The 15,139-nt window shown below is 42.5% G+C and overlaps 1 protein-coding gene across 4 annotated transcripts in view; it reads left to right on the forward strand.

Moving 5' to 3' along the window:
* The window catches only part of abcc4 (ATP-binding cassette, sub-family C (CFTR/MRP), member 4), a 353,844-nt gene that overhangs the window by 270,852 nt on the left and 67,853 nt on the right, over window positions 1–15,139 (forward strand). For 3 of the 4 annotated variants that reach the window (XM_052025926.1, XM_052025927.1, XM_052025928.1), the window contains exons 21-22: window positions 4,852–5,002; window positions 9,029–9,148. In XM_052025926.1, coding sequence (XP_051881886.1) covers window positions 4,852–5,002; window positions 9,029–9,148 — 271 coding nt within the window. Of the gene's footprint in view, window positions 1–4,851; window positions 5,003–9,028; window positions 9,149–15,139 lie in introns of those variants that run through there. The other variant, XM_052025929.1, reaches the window with a different exon arrangement.

The following is a 15,139-nucleotide window of genomic DNA, read 5'->3' on the forward strand; positions in this document are numbered from 1 at the left end:
CTCTATGGCTTCCACATCCTTCCTATAGTGAGGCAACCAGAACTGAGCACAATACTCCAAATGGGGTCTGACCAGGGACCTATATAGCTGCAACAATACCTCTCGGCTCCTAAATTCAATTCCCCGATTGAAGGACAATACACCATATGCCTTCTTAACCACAGGGTCAACCTGCGCAGCCGCTTTGAGCGTCCCATGGACTCGGACCCCAAGATCCCTTTGATCCTCCACACTGCCTAGAGTCCTACCATTAATACTATATTCCGCCAACATAATTGACCTACCAAAATGAACCACTTCACACTTATCTGGGTTGAACTGCATCTGCCACTTCTCAGCCCATCCTATCTATGTCCCTCTGTAATCTCTGACAGCCCTCCAAACTATCCACAACACCCCCAACCGTGTCATCTGCAAGCTTACTAACCCACCGCTCCACTTCCTCATCCAGGTCGTTTATAAAAATCACAAAGAGTAAGGGTCCCAGTACAGACCCCTGAGGTACACCACTAGTCACCGACCTCCACTCAGAATACGACCCTTCAACAACCACTCTTTGCCTTCTGTGGGCCAGCCAGTTCTGGATCCACACTGCAATGTCCCCTTAGATCCCATGTCTCCTCACCTTCTCCATAAGCCTTGCATGGGGTACCTTATCAAATGTCTTGCTGAAATCCATATACACTACATCTACTGCTCTCCCTTCATCGATGTGCTTAGTCACATCCTCAAAAAATTCAATCAGGCTCGTAAGGCAGGACCTGCCCTTGACAAAGCCATGCTGATTATTCCTAATCATATTATACCTCTCCAAATGTTCATAAATCCTGCCCCTCAGGATCTTCTCCATCAGCTTACCAACCACTGAGGTAAGACTCACCGATCTATAACTCCCTGGACTATCCCTACTCTCCTTGAATAAGGGAACAACATCCGCAACCCTCCAATCTTCCGGAACCTCTCCTGTCTCCATCGACGATGCAAAGATCATCGTCAGAGGCTCTGCAATCTCCTCCCTTGCCTCCCACAGCAACCTGAGGTACATCTCGTCCGGTCCCGGCGACTTATCTAACTTGATGCTTTCCAAAAGTTTCAGCACCACCTCTTTTCTAATATCTACATGCTCAAGCTTTTCAGGCCACTGCATGTCCTCACTACAATCCCTGAGATGCTTTTCCATAGTGAATACTGACATAAAGTATTCATTAAGTACCTCTGCTATTTCTTCCAGATCCATACACACTTTCCCCCTGCTGCACTTGATAGGCCCTATCCTTTCGCATCTCATCTTCTTACTCTACACATACTTGTAGAACGCCTTGGGATTTTCCTTAATCCTGCCCGCCAAGGCCTTCTCATGTCCCATTCCAGCTCTCCTAATCTCTTTCTTAAGTTCTTTCCTTTTAGCCTTGTACTCTTCCAGATCTCTAACATTACCTAGCTCTCTGTTCCTCTTGTATGCTTTTCTTTTCCTTTTGACTAGATTTATTATAGCCTTTGTACACCACGGTTCCTGTATCCTCTCGTGACTCCCCTGTCTCATCGGAACATGTCTATGCAGAACTCCAGACAAATACCCCCTGAAGATTTGCCATATATCTTCTGTACTTTTCCCAGAGAGCATCTGTTCCCAATTTAATCTTCCAATTTCCTGCCTGAGAGCCTGATAATTCTCTTTACTCCAAGTAGACACCTTTCTAGTCTGTCTGTTCCTACCTCTCTCCAGTGCTAACGTAAAGGAGATAGAATTATGATCACTATCACCAGAATGGTCACCCACTGAGAGATCTGACACCTGACCAGGTTCTTTTCCCAATATCAAATCAAGCACAGCCTCTACTCTTGTAGGTCTATCTACATACTGTGTCAAGAACCCTTCCTGAACACACCTAACACACTCCACCCCATCTAAACCCCTCACTGTCTGGAGATGCAAGTCGATGTTTGGGAAATTAAAATCTCCCATCACAACAACTCTGTTATTCTCACACCTTTCTCGGATCTGCTTCCCTATCTGCTCCTCAGTAACCCTGTCACTATTGGGCGGCCTATATAAGAGTTATCGACTCTTTCATATTCCTAACCTCCACCCACAGCTACTCCGTAGACAATCCCTCCACAACGTCCACCTTTTCCGCAGCCGTGACGCTATCTCTGATCAACAGTGCCACTCCCCCACCTCTTTTGCCTCCCTCCCTGTCCTTTCCTGAAACATCTAAAACCCAGCACTTGAATCAATCATTCCAGCCCCAGAGCCATCCAAGTCTCCGTAATGGCCACCACATCATAGCTCCAAGTATCGATCCAAGCTCTAAGCTCATTTGCCTTGTTCACAATACTCCTTGCATTGAAATAGACACATCTCAAGCCTGTCTGAACACTTCCCTTCTCTATCACCTGCCTATGGTACTTACTTCTAGCTTCCTCTATTTGAGAGCCAAACACCTCTTCCCCAGTCTCTCTAGTACAGATCCCACCCCCCAACAATTCTAGTTTAAACTTTCCCCAGTAGCCTTAGCAAACCTCCCTGCCAGTATGTTGGTCCCCCTGGGATTCAAGTGCAAACCGTCCTCTCTGAACAGGTCATACCTGCCCCAAAAGAGGCCCCAATGATCCATAAAACTGAATCCCTGCTCCCTACTCCAATCCCTCCTCCTCAATCTGTTCCTATACCCACTGTCGCTTAGCACAGGCAGTAATCCGGAAATTACTACCTTTGAGGTCCTGCTTCTCAACTGCCTTCCTAATTCTCTATAGTCTCTTTTCAGGACCTCATTCCTCTCCCTACATATGTCGTTGGTACCAATATGGTCCACGACCTCTGGCTGTTCTCCCTCCCCCTTCAGGATATCTTGGACGCGATCAGAAACATCCCGGACCCTGGCACCTGGGAGGCAAACTACGTTCCGAGTTTCTTTCCTGCATCCACAGAATCGCTTGTCTGCCCACCTAACTATAGAGTCCCCATCACTAGTGCCCTCCTCACTCCTTCCCTACCCATCTGAGCCACACTGCCACTGTTGCTTCCCCCAGGTAGGCTGTCTCCCCCAACATTACTCAAACAGGAGTACTTATTGTCAAGGGGTACAGCCACAGGGGTACTCTCTAGTACCTGACTCTTCCCCTTCCCCCTCCTGACTGTGACCCAATTGCCTGATTCCGATGGTCCCGGTGTGACCACCTGCCTATAACTCCTCTCTATCACCTCCTCACTCTCCCTGACCAGACGCAGGTCATCGAGCTGCATCTCTAGTTCCCTAACACGGTCCCTCAGGAGCTGCAGCTCAACACACCGGGCGCAGATGTAGCCTTCCTGGAGGCAGGGAGACTCCGGGAACTCCCACATCTGACACTGAGTACAGGAAACCGCACTCATACCCTTTCCTTTCCTCAAGTCACCTAACTTTCCTCGCCCCTTGAGCCAAAGCCCAGAACACTCTGCTCCCTCTCACTCTGCTGCCCACTCCAATGCTGCCCGCTGGATAGGGCAGTTTGCTTTTTAAACAGCCCGCGCCTTACCTGCTGACATCACGTGCCTGCGCAGTCCAGTCCCCACTATTCCCGATTAAAACTTATTTAAAAACTTATAAAGCAGTACCTTACTCAACTAAACCTTATAATAAAAACTCTATACAAAAAAAGAAGGAAAACTTATCTGTCCCGAAGTCCCGACCTCTGCCGAAGCGAAACCCACGAAACCTCCAGATTCACTGTGCTGTTGCCTGGAATGGAGGGCTGTAGTTACAAGGAGAGATTGGAAAGGCTGGTATTATTCTCTGGAACATATAACGCAGAGGGATGCTCTTGGAAATGGTTATAAGATTGTGAGAGACACACTTAGGATAGATAGAATCTTTTCCCCAGGGCAGGACAGTCTAGAACAGAACTAGAGGGCACCTGTTTAAGGTGAGAGGGGACAAATTTAAAGGAGATGTGAGGGATAAGTTTTTCCCACAGAGAGATGTGAATATCTGGAACAAGCTACCGGGAGGTGGGAGATGCAGATACAATTACAATGTTTAATAAGCATTTGGACAGGTACTTGGAGACTTAAGTGTAAAGGGATATGGGCCCAATGTGTGCAAATGGGATTAACATATTCAGGCATCATGGTTGGCATGGATGAGACGGCCTGTTTCTATGTTCTATAACAATGAAAGTTGTTGTAGAGTGGTGATGGAGACCTTGTCTTGAATTGAACAGCATAAATGTTAGTTATAGAGAACACTTCAAATTTAAGATTTCTGGATTGGGGTGTTACTGTTACAAGAAGAAATTGGGTAGGCTGGGCTTGTTTTCCCTGGAATGGTGGGGGCTGAAAGGTGATAGAGGTATATACAATTATGAGGCAAATGGATAGGGTGGATAGTAAAAATCTTTTTCCTCTCGTGGTGGGAGCAGTGTCTGAGACAAAAAGGTGAGAGTTAGGAGGTTTAGAGGGAATCTGTGGAGGATTTTTGTTTAACACAGAGAGTGGTTGGAGTCTGGAATAAGCTACCTGAAGATTTGTTGGAGGTAGAGAATCTAAGGATACACAAGAAGCATTTAGACAAGTACCATGAGTCGCCAAGGCATAGAAGGCTATGAACCTAATGTGGGTAAATGGGATTAGTGTAGGTCAGTACAAAGGATGGCCTGTTTCTATGCTCGGTGACTTTATGATTTCATAACTCTTATCTAAGCAAAGAGATATATTCAAAAGCATTTTTATCCCTGTTAACAGTATGTCCTTATTCTTGAGGACTTCTAATAACCTTCAATGGATTCCTTCCAGTTAGAATTCAACTGTATTGTTTTCTCATAACTGAACTAATTGTTCACAAGATGATAAAATTACTTGTTATTTTCAAGACTCTTCTGCAGATCTTGGGTGTGTTAGCCGTGGCAGTATCTGTCATTCCGTGGATACTTATTCCGATCACTCCACTTGTTGTTGTATTCTCTTTCCTTCGGCGCTATTTCTTGGAAACATCACGTGATATTAAACGCATGGAAACAACTAGTAAGTATGGCTCAGAAAATTAAATTACAAGTCTTTTAATGATGTTCTGGACAGCTTTTATGGTAACTGGGGAAGAGAGAGGAAGAATAAAAGAAGGATAGGAAGGATGAGAAGACAGGTTGGGGTGGAGGTGGAGGAGACAGATTACATTGTCAGATTTTCCACAATCTTATCTAAATTCCAATGATTCCTTTCTTCCTGTTGCTAGTGGTCATGGTATGCTTTGTAGGAATTGATCAATTATTCCCACCGTCAAGCTCCCTTCAGAGAAGTGCATTTTGATATCCATCTTTTAGCCAATATTGGATGACTTTCAGCATATTCTGATGAAATGTGCCTTTTTTAAAACAATAATCTTTTTATAAAAGTATAGAGTCATCAAGTTATACAGTACGGAAGCAGGCCCTTTCGCCCAAGTTGTTCATGCTGACCAAGGTGCCTACCTGAGCTCGTCCCATTTACCTGCGTTTGGCCCATATCTTTCTAAACCTTTCTTATCCATGTACCTATCCAAATGTCATTTAAACTTTGTAATTCTACCTGTCTCTTCCACTTCCTCTGGAAGCTCATTCCATATACCCACCCTCTGTGTGTAAAACCTACCCATCAGGTCCCCTTTAAATCTTTCCCCTCTTACTTTAAACATATGGCCATTATTTTTGATTCTTCCAGGTTTCATAATTTTATATACTTTTATAAGGTCACCCTTCAGCCTCCTTTGCTCCAGGGGAAACCAGTCCCAGCCTACCCGTCGCTTCTTATAACTCAAGCCCTCCAGTCCTGACAACATCCTTGTGAATCTTTTCTGCACCCTCTTAATCACATCCTTCCTATAGCATGGTGATCAAACTGCACACAATACTCCAAGTGTGTTGTACAGCTCTAACATGACATCCCAACTCTTGTACTCAATGCTCCGACCAATGAAGGCGAGCTGCCGTACTGTTCTTCACCACCCAATCTAACTGTGTTGCCATTTTCAGGGAACTATGTACTTGTACCCCTAGGTCTTTCTGTTCTACACACTCCCCAGAGCTCTGCCATTCACTTTGTATGCCCTGTACTGGGTTTGAATTCCTAAAATGCAACCCTTCACACTTGTCTGAGTTAAATTCCAGCTGCCATTCCTTTGCAGCTTTTTTAGTAAATTTTTAAAATTTTGATGTCCAGATATTCTATCACATACCCCAAAGTTTTTGTACAACATGCGATGAATTTAATCAAAAACCTACTTACTGCACTGTTAGAGGACGTCTATCAATTAGATAGGGTCCTCCTTACATGAGGTACATATGTGACTATGAAGGACATGCAATACTTGTTTTGCACCACCTGTAATAAAGTGTACTGCACAGACAAGGCCTGCGAAAGGCACTGGTTACACACAGAAGCAAGCCTTAGCCAATTTCTTTCATAATAATTTCCCACTCCAATCATCACACTAAAGGATTCACTCCACGATTATTCCACTGCAAAATACGCTGCTCTGACTCAAACCTTCCACCAACCTCCAAAGCTATCTACCCCCCATCCTCTCACTCCCTTCCACAATTGTTTCTTAAATATGATCCTCTTTCTTCCCATTGAGAACTTCTCTCCCACATCCACAGTACTCTTCATCCTTCCACAATCATCTCTCTGCAGTCTTCTATAGTCTGTTCTCTTCCTTCTATGATATATCACCCCACCCCCATGATCCTCCCTTTTCCCTCCTCCATGGCTCTCTTTTTCCCTGCTTCATCATCATTGCTCCCCTCAGTCACGACTCTTTCCTCTGCCCATAATCCTCTACTCCTTTCTTGTCAGTTTACCATTGTCTATGCAATGTTTGTCCCTTCCCTGCAATACTCTTCCCACCTGCTATCCCTCATCCTCTCTAAACATTACTTCATCTGCAAGCTTCACCTTCAGGAAGGACCTTTTTTATCAAATATGACACATTGTGCCTCTTGCACAACATAATGTCTATGCCAGGGAACCCTGTACAAGACTGGTACAAACCACTGAAAAGCAATGCTTTAGCATGCCTTTTTAGATGGTTTACAGTTTGAGACCAATGTCTATGTTTACTGGGATTCTAAGCTTGGCATTTTTATTTCTCCTTTAGGTAACTTTCACATAATAAGGTCATAAGTGTGTTCACACTGACCTTTTTTGCCCAAATATACTAATCCCATTTGCCTGCATTAGGAGTGTATCCATCTGTGCCTTGCCTATTTGTCTAAAAGCCTCTTAAACATGGTGATTACACCTGATTCCACCACCCTCTTGGGCAGCAAGTTCTGGGTATCAACCATTCTCTGTTTAAAAAACTTACCCCTCAGGTCCACTTTAAAACTCCTTTCTCTCACCTTAAGTCTGTGCCCTCTTGCTTTTAATATTCCTATCATGAGAGAACATTTTTAATATCTACCTTTTCTATGCCAATCATAATTTTAGATACTATCAGGTCACCCCTCAAAGTGTCCTTCGCTCCAGGGAAACAAGTACAGCCAATCCAATCTCTCCCCATAATTGAAGTCCTCCAATCACAGCAGTGTGCTGGTGAATCTCCTCTGCACTCTCTCCAGATCAATCAATTCCTTCCTGTGGTGTCTTGACCCAAACTGCACATTATTCTTCAAGTGCGGCCAAACCAGTGCTTTGTAAATTTGAAATGTAATGTCCCAGCTTTTATACTCTATGCCCTGACCTATGAAGGCAAGCATGCCATATGCCTTCTTCACCACCCTTTTGGCCTGTGTTGTCACTTTTGGGGAACTATGGACTTGGACTTGTTAATGGTATAATATTTTTGAAATATTGTGAACACATTGTCCTCAAAATTCATTTGTATATTGCAACATTTATGTGCACCAAGAAATTAAGTTTGAAAGCAATATTTTTATTGACTCAAATTGGGGTTTATCATATGCATTGCATGTATTCCTGATATGCTGAAACGCAGGGATTGTCAGACATATGCAGCACTATCCGACAATGCTCATCTGGCCAGTGTTTCTTTGATTTTCATTTACACATGCGAGGCCCATTGTCTGTGGATGGAGTCGAGTGCTCTATTAGACTCTCTAATTTATCCACTAACCCTGCCACTCTTCTGAATCACAACTCTCCCTCCCCCACCTTTCCAGTCTGCCCTTAATCCCAACTGCTCCAGTAATCAATTGTGACCCAATACTGAAGGCCCAATCTCCAGGCCCAAAGCCTCACCCACCAACCTCCCATGCTTCATAGCGACAAATGCCATACCACTCATTACTCCTGTGGCCACCCCATCATGACTCAGAAAGGACATGTATCCTTGAAAACATTAAGCTTACAAAGATTATTTATTGTGGTGAATGCACTTTGTAGTATATCTTAGTGGCAGATTTTTGCTTGAAATATTTAAAAGCATCCATGCACCACTTTTTTCAATGTTACTATCTAAGCAGAGAACAATGTCTGCTTTCAGCATGAAATGACCATTTTGTGCTTTAAGCCTTTCATTAGACCTTCAGTGTCTGTATTGGTATCCTTTATAAAGTTTCCTGCTGGCCCTAGAGCACACTTTCTTGTTAATCTTTAATTCAGTTAATCCTTCTTCGGGTTAACTGTGTGTCTCTGACCAAAGTTAGGGCTGGAACAAATATGGATGAGGGCTCTTTAAGCCACCTGCCAAGACTGCTCCCCTATCCCACAGGACGTCACTCCCCTTGGTCAACACTCCAGACCAAATCTCCACTTAGAGCATCTTCAGTGACAAGCCTCCGCCATATCTCTCTGTGAAACATCCCACCAATACAAGCAAAAAATTATTCAGAAATGTTTCTATGACAATAATAAAGGAAAATGGTTGAAAAAATGTGATGAAAAGTTATGCTGTTAATTATGATAACAGTTATACCACCTAGATTTTAAAATCTAGAAAAGGATACTGTAATTAATTGATACGAGGCCCTGGGCTCATGCTTTCTTTATAAATGTAACAGTGGTTAAAATTACTGCAAAAAAAATAACGATATGTACATTGATTTTGTAATTCAGCCCGAAGTCCGGCCTTTTCCCACCTATCTTCATCCCTTCAAGGACTTTGGACAATTCGTGCTACAAAAACAGAGCAACAGTTTCAGGCAAAATTTGATGAACATCAAGATCTTCATTCAGGTGAGATGATTGTATGATTTTCATTGTTTTCCCAACTCAATAATTTACATGCTGTTTTGAAAATTCTGTACAAAGCAAGGAGAATTAAAGCTAAAGAGCTTCTTCAGTTCCAAGTAATACACTGCAAACCTGAAAAGCAACCTAGGTAATATCCTTGAGCAACAATAATCTGCTGGAGTATCTTCAGCAGACTGTTTGTGGCTCCAGGTTCCAGCATCTGCAGTCTCTTGTGTCTCCACAAGCTAATTTCCTTGGTTGCTTACGTTTCTGCAATATTTAATCTTCCTGCTCAGTATCCAAGAGCTCCTATGAGTGCATAGACAAGATTAGGCTAAACTGTAGTGCCCACGATAGTGGAATCAGTGATTAAATATTAGTCACTTTTAGAATAGGGCACAATACCCATTTCAATGAAATGCCAAATGCGTGTAGGATCAATGAAAACAATCTATGAAGAGGTGTGGGCTTTTAGAGAGCAAGGATAACAGAAAACCTGTTATGAGAAGAGACTGAAATCTTAAGTGCATCCTCAGCAATTACTTACAGAACTGAAAAAAACTATATGGTATTTAATTCTAAAGGAAAACGGTCTTCAAACGCTATTGTAGTTCAGAGGTTTGTATGTGGAATTAGTTTTAAACTTCATGCAACGTAATTTATTCAAATGCCAGCTGAGTTTGAAAAGTTTGAATCAGCATAAGAGCAAAAAATAGTGAAAATATTGGAGAATTATGAAAACCAGCAGATCCAAAGAAAGCTCATCTACCACTTTCATCTAGTAAAGGATGCAAAACGAATATATATAAAACAACCAGCAAGGAATATAAAAGCTAAACTTATTTTTTTATAAATGTATTGAGATGGTGAGTCTGAGATTGAGACTGACGTACATTGAGATTGATGCATGCTGGGTTGTAAACTATAATGAAAGCAATAAAAGAAACATAGCTTTGTATTTGAAAAGCCATAATCTGCAGGGATATTGACCTAGGGTTGAAAGGTGAGTTAACGTTTGGTACTTCCTTTTTGACCAGTATAGGCAAAGTGGGCAGATATCCCTCCTTCCTTGTCATAAACTTACAAAGATTCTGTGAGGAAGAAGGAAATGGCAGTGAAAATATTAATTCCTGTGAGCAGATGGGTCTGGGAATGGATGGGGAATGGTGAGGATTAAGGTGGTTAAATTTTTAAAAAGTTGTAACCATCGTAAATCTAGCCCCAACTGAATGCTTTCTCAGCAGTTCATGACGGGGGAGCAGCAGTGAGATGCAGTTTGTGGGAGGTGCCACCCAGCCCATAGGGACAGTATAGTTATAGGATAAGCTTCCTTAATGTTCCTAAACAGCAATGCTTCAGAAGACAGTGGCTAGTTACTCTACCAACTTGTATGTCAAAGGGAAATGGAAGGAAACCAGAGCACTTAGAGAAGACATGCAAACTCCACACAGCCAGCATCAGAGGTCAGAACTAAACCTGTGTCACAGAAGCTGTAAAGCAACAACTCTGCTAGTTGTGCCACTCTGAAACTGCATCAAAAGGTATAACAATAGGCAAGCAGTAGCTAATATCTAAATAATCAATGCATAGTTTACAACAGCCCAAGGGGAAATGTGTTCCAACCTTGGCTAACAAGAAAAGTGGACAGCATGGTGGCACAGCAGCTGTTGTTGTTGCCTCTCAGCTCCACAGATCCAGATTCAGCCCTGACCTCTGTGTAGTATTTTCACATTATCCTTGTCGCCATGAGTGTTTCTGCCAGCTACTCCAGTTTCATCCTATATCCCAAAAGACGTGCTGGTCGGTCAATCAGCTACTGTAAATTACTCCTTAGCGTAAGTGGAAAAAGAATCAAAGGGTAGGAGGTATTGATGGGCTTGTGGGAGGGAGTAAGTTACAAGGCTATATCAAAATGAGAGTGAAAATGGGACTGTTTGAATTTCTCCTTTTGGAGCTGACATGGACAGCAAAGGCCAAAATGCCTCCTGTGTAATAATAAGTGGGTAAGTTAGCAATTTTGTTTTTTTTCCATGATAAGGGAAATGATGGTGAAGGAAAAGGCTTATAATGTTGCCAAGCTAAACTTAAAATTTTTTACAAACATATTGAGATGGTGAGTCTGAGATTGAAGCCTGAAGCAAAACACAAACTGCTGCGTAACTCATCGGGTCAAGCAGCATCTGATGCAGTCGCAACCTGAAGCACCGACCATCACTTTGCCTCCATAAATGCTGCTTACAGCCCAATGGTATGACCATTCAATTGTCCAATTTCAGATTCCCCTCTCTTCCTGTGTTCTTTTCCTACTCCCATCAGTCCACCCATGGTCTCTCTCCCTTTTTTCACCTTCTTGATCTCCCCCCCCACCATTACCAAGACTCAATACCTTTCCCCACCTGGCTCCATCTTCCCATTTTCCCCATCCTCAGCTGAATCTACCTATCACCAATCAGGCTCTGTTGCAACACTCCTGATTTCTATATACTGGCTATCTTCCCTCTGCACTCTCAGTCTTGATGCAGAGTCTTGACCTGAAACATCAATCATCCTTTTGTCTCCACTGATGCTGTTTGACTGCTGAGTTCTTCCAGCAGTTTGTTCTTTGCTTGTGAAACCATAGCCCAGTTAGCTTGACATAAAAAATTTAAAAATTGAAAAAAACACAATTTGACATTGTTTGCATTGATATTGCTAAATAACATAAATGAAAAGTGAAAAGTAACATGGTCTTCAATGCATTATTATTAATGCACCTCTATCTTCGAATGTTGTTGGAAATTGGAAATGTTGTTGCAAACAGGAAAATGTTTTCTTTTAGATATCAAATTTTCTATAGTTTAAATTCTATAGCTACATTTTAAAAATACAATTGCATGTTGGTCTTTTATTCATTGAAAATCAGTGTTTCAACTTTTCACTGGTAGAACTCTGTACTCATAGAACTTTTCACTCTACTGCCCATAAATGTGTATGTGGGTAATTAATTTGTTGGTAGTATTTTTTCCAGTAAGAAATTATAAACGTTCTGATTGCCAGCTTCAAACATCATCAGACATAAACTAAAATTGAAAATGATTGTGAAACTCATTTGCCTTCAGTTTGGGCAGCAAATGTAGTTTATTTATTCAAGAAATGTAGCAGGGATAAACCAGGCAATTAGTGGCTGATGAGTCTTACATCAGTGGTAGGCAAGTTATTGGAAAAATTTCTGAAGGATGGGATTAGTTTAGGTTTAGAAAGGCAGGGATTGATCAAAAATAGTTAGAATGGCTTTGTCGATGGGAGATATATCTGACAAATTTGATTGAGTTTTTCAAAGATGTGACTAAGTATATACATGAGGGCAGTATTGCTGAAGTAGTCCACATGGACTTCTCCAAGGCATTTGACAAGGTATTGGTATTGGTTTATTATTGTCACTTGTACCGAGGTACAGTGAGAAACTTGTCTTGCATACCGATCGTACCGGTCAATTCCTTTACGCAGTGCAATAAGATGCAAGGTCACAACAAGTTAGATCGTGAGGTCATAGTCCATTTCACCGTATAAGGGAACTGTTCAATAGTCTTATCACAGTGGGGTAAAAGCTGTCCTTAAGTCTGGTGTTACGTGCCCTCAGGCTCCTGTATCTTCTACCTGATGGAAGAGGAGAGAAGAGAGAATGACCTGGGTGGGTAGGGTCTTTGATTATGCTGGCTGCTTCACCAAAGCAGTGAGAGGTAAAGACAAGAGTCCAAGGAGGGGAGGCTGGTGTCCGTGATGTGCTGGGCTGTGTCCACAACTCTCTGCAGTTTCTTGGGGTCCTGGGCAGAGCAGTTGCTGTACCAAGCTGTGATGCATCCAGGGAGGATGCTTTCTCTGGTGCATTGATAAAAGTTGGTGAGTGTCAAAGGGGACAAACCAAATTTCTTTAGCCTCCTGAGGAAGTAGAGGCGCTGGTGAGCTTTCTTTGCCGTGGCATCTACGTGATTTGACCAGGACAAGCTGTTGGTGATGTTCACTCCCAGGAACTTGAAGCTCTCAACCCTCTCGACCTCAGCACCATTGATGTAGACAGGTGAATGTACACCACCCCCTTTCCTGAAGTCAATGACCAGCTCTTTTGTTTTATTGACATTGAGGGAAAGGTTGTTGTCATGACACCATTCCACTGAGCTCACTATCTCCTTCCTGTACTCTGACTCATCGCTGCTTGAGATACGGCCTAAAACAGTGGTATCATCTGCAAACTTGTAGATGGAGTTAGAGCAGAATCTGGCTACACAGTCATGAGTGTATAGGAAGTAGAGGGCTGAGGACGCAGCCTTTTGGGGCACCAGTGTTGAGAATAATTGTGCCGGAGGTATGGCTGCCTCTCCTCATTGATTGTGGTCTGTTGGTTAGAAAGTCAAGGATCCAGTTACAGAGGGAGGTGTTGATTCCTAGGTCTCGGAGTTTGGTGACAAGTTTGCTTGGGATTATTGTATTGAAGGCAGAGCTGTAGTCAATAAACAATAGCCTAACGTCCCAGAAGGTTAGAACCTAGTGAATCCAAGGCAAATTAGCAAATTGACTCCAAAATTGCCTTGGTAATAGGATACAGGGGGTGATGGTGGAGGATTGCTACTGTGAATGGAAGCCAATGACCTGTGGTGTACCACAGAAATTGGTACTGGGACCCTTGTAAGTTATGTACATTAACAATTTAGATGTTAATGCAGAAGGTGTAATAGGTAAGTTTGCAAATGAAATGAAAATTGGTGACGTTGTGGATAGTGAGGAGGACAGTCTCAGGCTATAGAAAGTTACTGATTAGCTGGTAATTTGGACAGAGCAATGGCAGATGAAATGTAATGATGCTTAGTGCAAGGAGATGCATTTTGAGAGGTCAAATAAGGGTAGTACATGCACAGTTAATGGTTGGGTCCTAAGGAGTATCAAATGTGGAGTGGTCTTCATTAGCTGTGCCATAGACTATAAAAGCAGGGAAGCTATAGCACAGTTTTATTAAACATTGGTGAGGCCACGTCTAGAATATTGTGTGCATTCTTGGTCACCTCAGTATAGAAAGGATATGATTACTCTGAAGAGGGTGCAAAGGAGATTTACCAAGTTGTTGCCTGTGATAGAGTATCTCAGTTGTGAAGGGAGACTGCATAGTCTGGGTTTGGTTTCCTTAGAGCAGAGAAGTCTGAGGGGGGACCTAATAGAGGATTGCAAAATTATGAGGCATAGATAGGGCAGACAGTATTCAACTTTTGTCCAGGGAATCCTATAACCAGAGGGGATAGATTTAAGAGGAGTAACAGGTTTACAGGGGAGAAAAGGAAGAACATTTTTCATTTGGAAGATGTTGGAATTTGGAATGCACTGTGTGAGATGCTGATGGAGGCACAGATGCTCAGAACATTTCAGAAGTATGTAGATGGGCACTTGAATCCTCAAGATGTAGAAGTTTACTACAAGTGCTGGTAACTGGGATTAATATAATTGAGTACTTGATGGTCAGCAAGGACAAAGTGAGCTGAAGGACCTGTCTCTGTGCTGTGGGACTCTATGACTTGTCCTTTTGTACTCTATTTTTGTTCACGAAACCATTTTCAATTATGTATTTGATTCACATTGGAAACTTACTTGACATCACATGGGATACTGATGTTGTGGATATATAATGTTGTGCCTATATTTAAGTAGAAAATCAGGGATAAGCTGAGGAACAACAGGCCGGTGAGCCTTAAATCAGTGGTGGGAAAGTTATTGGAAGGGATTCTGAAGGACAGGACTTATTTGCATTTGTAAAGGGAAAGACTGATAAGGGATAGTCAGCATAGCTTTGTTGATGGGAAATCATGAAAGAGGTGACCAAGTGGATTAAAAAGGGTAGAATAATAATCGTTGTCTACATGGACCTTAGCAAGGCCTTTGACAAGGTCCTGCATGGTACACTGGTTCAGAAGGTTAGATCACATGGGATCTAGGGTGAGTTAGCAAATTGTATATTGAACTGGCTTGGTA

Source organism: Pristis pectinata, chromosome 11 (assembly GCF_009764475.1).
Source record: "Pristis pectinata isolate sPriPec2 chromosome 11, sPriPec2.1.pri, whole genome shotgun sequence".
NCBI classification, from domain to species: domain Eukaryota; kingdom Metazoa; phylum Chordata; class Chondrichthyes; order Rhinopristiformes; family Pristidae; genus Pristis; species Pristis pectinata.